Source organism: Penaeus monodon, chromosome 31 (assembly GCF_015228065.2).
Source record: "Penaeus monodon isolate SGIC_2016 chromosome 31, NSTDA_Pmon_1, whole genome shotgun sequence".
Taxonomy (NCBI): domain Eukaryota; kingdom Metazoa; phylum Arthropoda; class Malacostraca; order Decapoda; family Penaeidae; genus Penaeus; species Penaeus monodon.
Genome location: NC_051416.1, coordinates 20,520,151 through 20,521,338, shown reverse-complemented (window position 1 = coordinate 20,521,338; position 1,188 = coordinate 20,520,151). Strand labels below are relative to the sequence as shown.

The window sequence follows — 1,188 nt, the reverse complement described above, 5'->3', positions numbered from 1 at the left end:
TTTGTGTGTGTGCGTGTGTGCATGCTCAACACACGTATATCTAATAGTCTGTGTTTGTTCTGCGTGGATATTCGTCACAATATGTGAATGTGTGCCTGTCTGTCTATCTGTGAGTAAGCGTGCGGGTTTGCACATATATAAATCCCAGCATGCCAACATACCACACCAAGCCATGAATGCTCTTCCTCTCCTCTCTAAAACCCCCCCGCCCTTTACATTCCAGAGTGGCCAAGCTCGTGACGTCAGAGTTCTTTGACCAAGGCGACCTGGAGAAGAGCAAGCTGAAGATCACGCCCCCCGCGCTGATGGACAGGGACCGCAAACACGAACTTCCTCTCCTGCAGATGCGTTGGATTAAAGACATCTGCTTGCCGCTCTTTGATGTGAGATTTACGTTCCTTGTTTGTTGCTTTATTTTGATTGTTTTTAAATTATATTGCTTGAATTCAAGTTGTGTATACATTTATGAAGTTAGAAAGTTTAAAGATAGTCGTCTTCTTCAAATGGATACATAAACAAGTAGATGGATTTACACAAACATATTTTCGCACGCACAAACACACACATAATTCCCGGTTATCCAGTTCCATACCTCCGAGAATGACTTCTAAGAGCACAGACACACAATCACTTACCTTCCGATCACACAAGCACAAAAGCACAATATTTTAGACCTAACTTCCAAACACCCAAACACATAACCTTTTACATTTAATTTCAGGAACACCCAAGCACAAACACAATATTTTCACCTAACTTCCGAACACACAAGCACAATATTTCACACCTACTTTATAAACACACAAGCACACTACCTTACACCTACCATCCAGGCGCCCAGGCACAATACCCAAAGCACAGAAACCATCCGCGCCCAGTGCCCCTGTCACTAACCCTCCCTCCCCCTCCTCCCCCGCTCACAGGGCCTGGCACAAGTGAACCCCAAGATGGCACCCATGCGAGACGGCGCCCTCAGGAACATGACGCGCTGGGCCAAGCTTGCCGCGTCCCAGGAGAACGGCCTCTCTGACCTTCAGGAGCCTCCCGACATACCCCGGGTTCCTGATGGATAGTCTACGTTGAGCTGCTGGAGGAACCAGGTGTGCGGCCTTCTGTGAATCGCCTCTGCTGATGCTGCTGGGGACGGAGAGGGAGAGACTCTGCGGGGGGGGGATGATTTATTGTGCA

General features: G+C 48.2%; 1 protein-coding gene across 1 annotated transcript in view; it reads left to right on the top strand.

Annotated features, from left to right (window-relative positions):
- The window catches only part of LOC119592922 (dual 3',5'-cyclic-AMP and -GMP phosphodiesterase 11A-like), a 113,884-nt gene extending 112,734 nt beyond the window's left edge, over positions 1-1,150 (top strand). Inside the window, exons 22-23 of the mRNA XM_037941814.1 lie at positions 224-383; positions 924-1,150. Of these exons, the coding sequence (XP_037797742.1) occupies positions 224-383; positions 924-1,073 (310 nt within the window). The 3' untranslated portion in view covers positions 1,074-1,150. The remainder of the gene's footprint in view (positions 1-223; positions 384-923) is intronic.
- Positions 1,151-1,188: the final 38 nt, after the last annotated feature.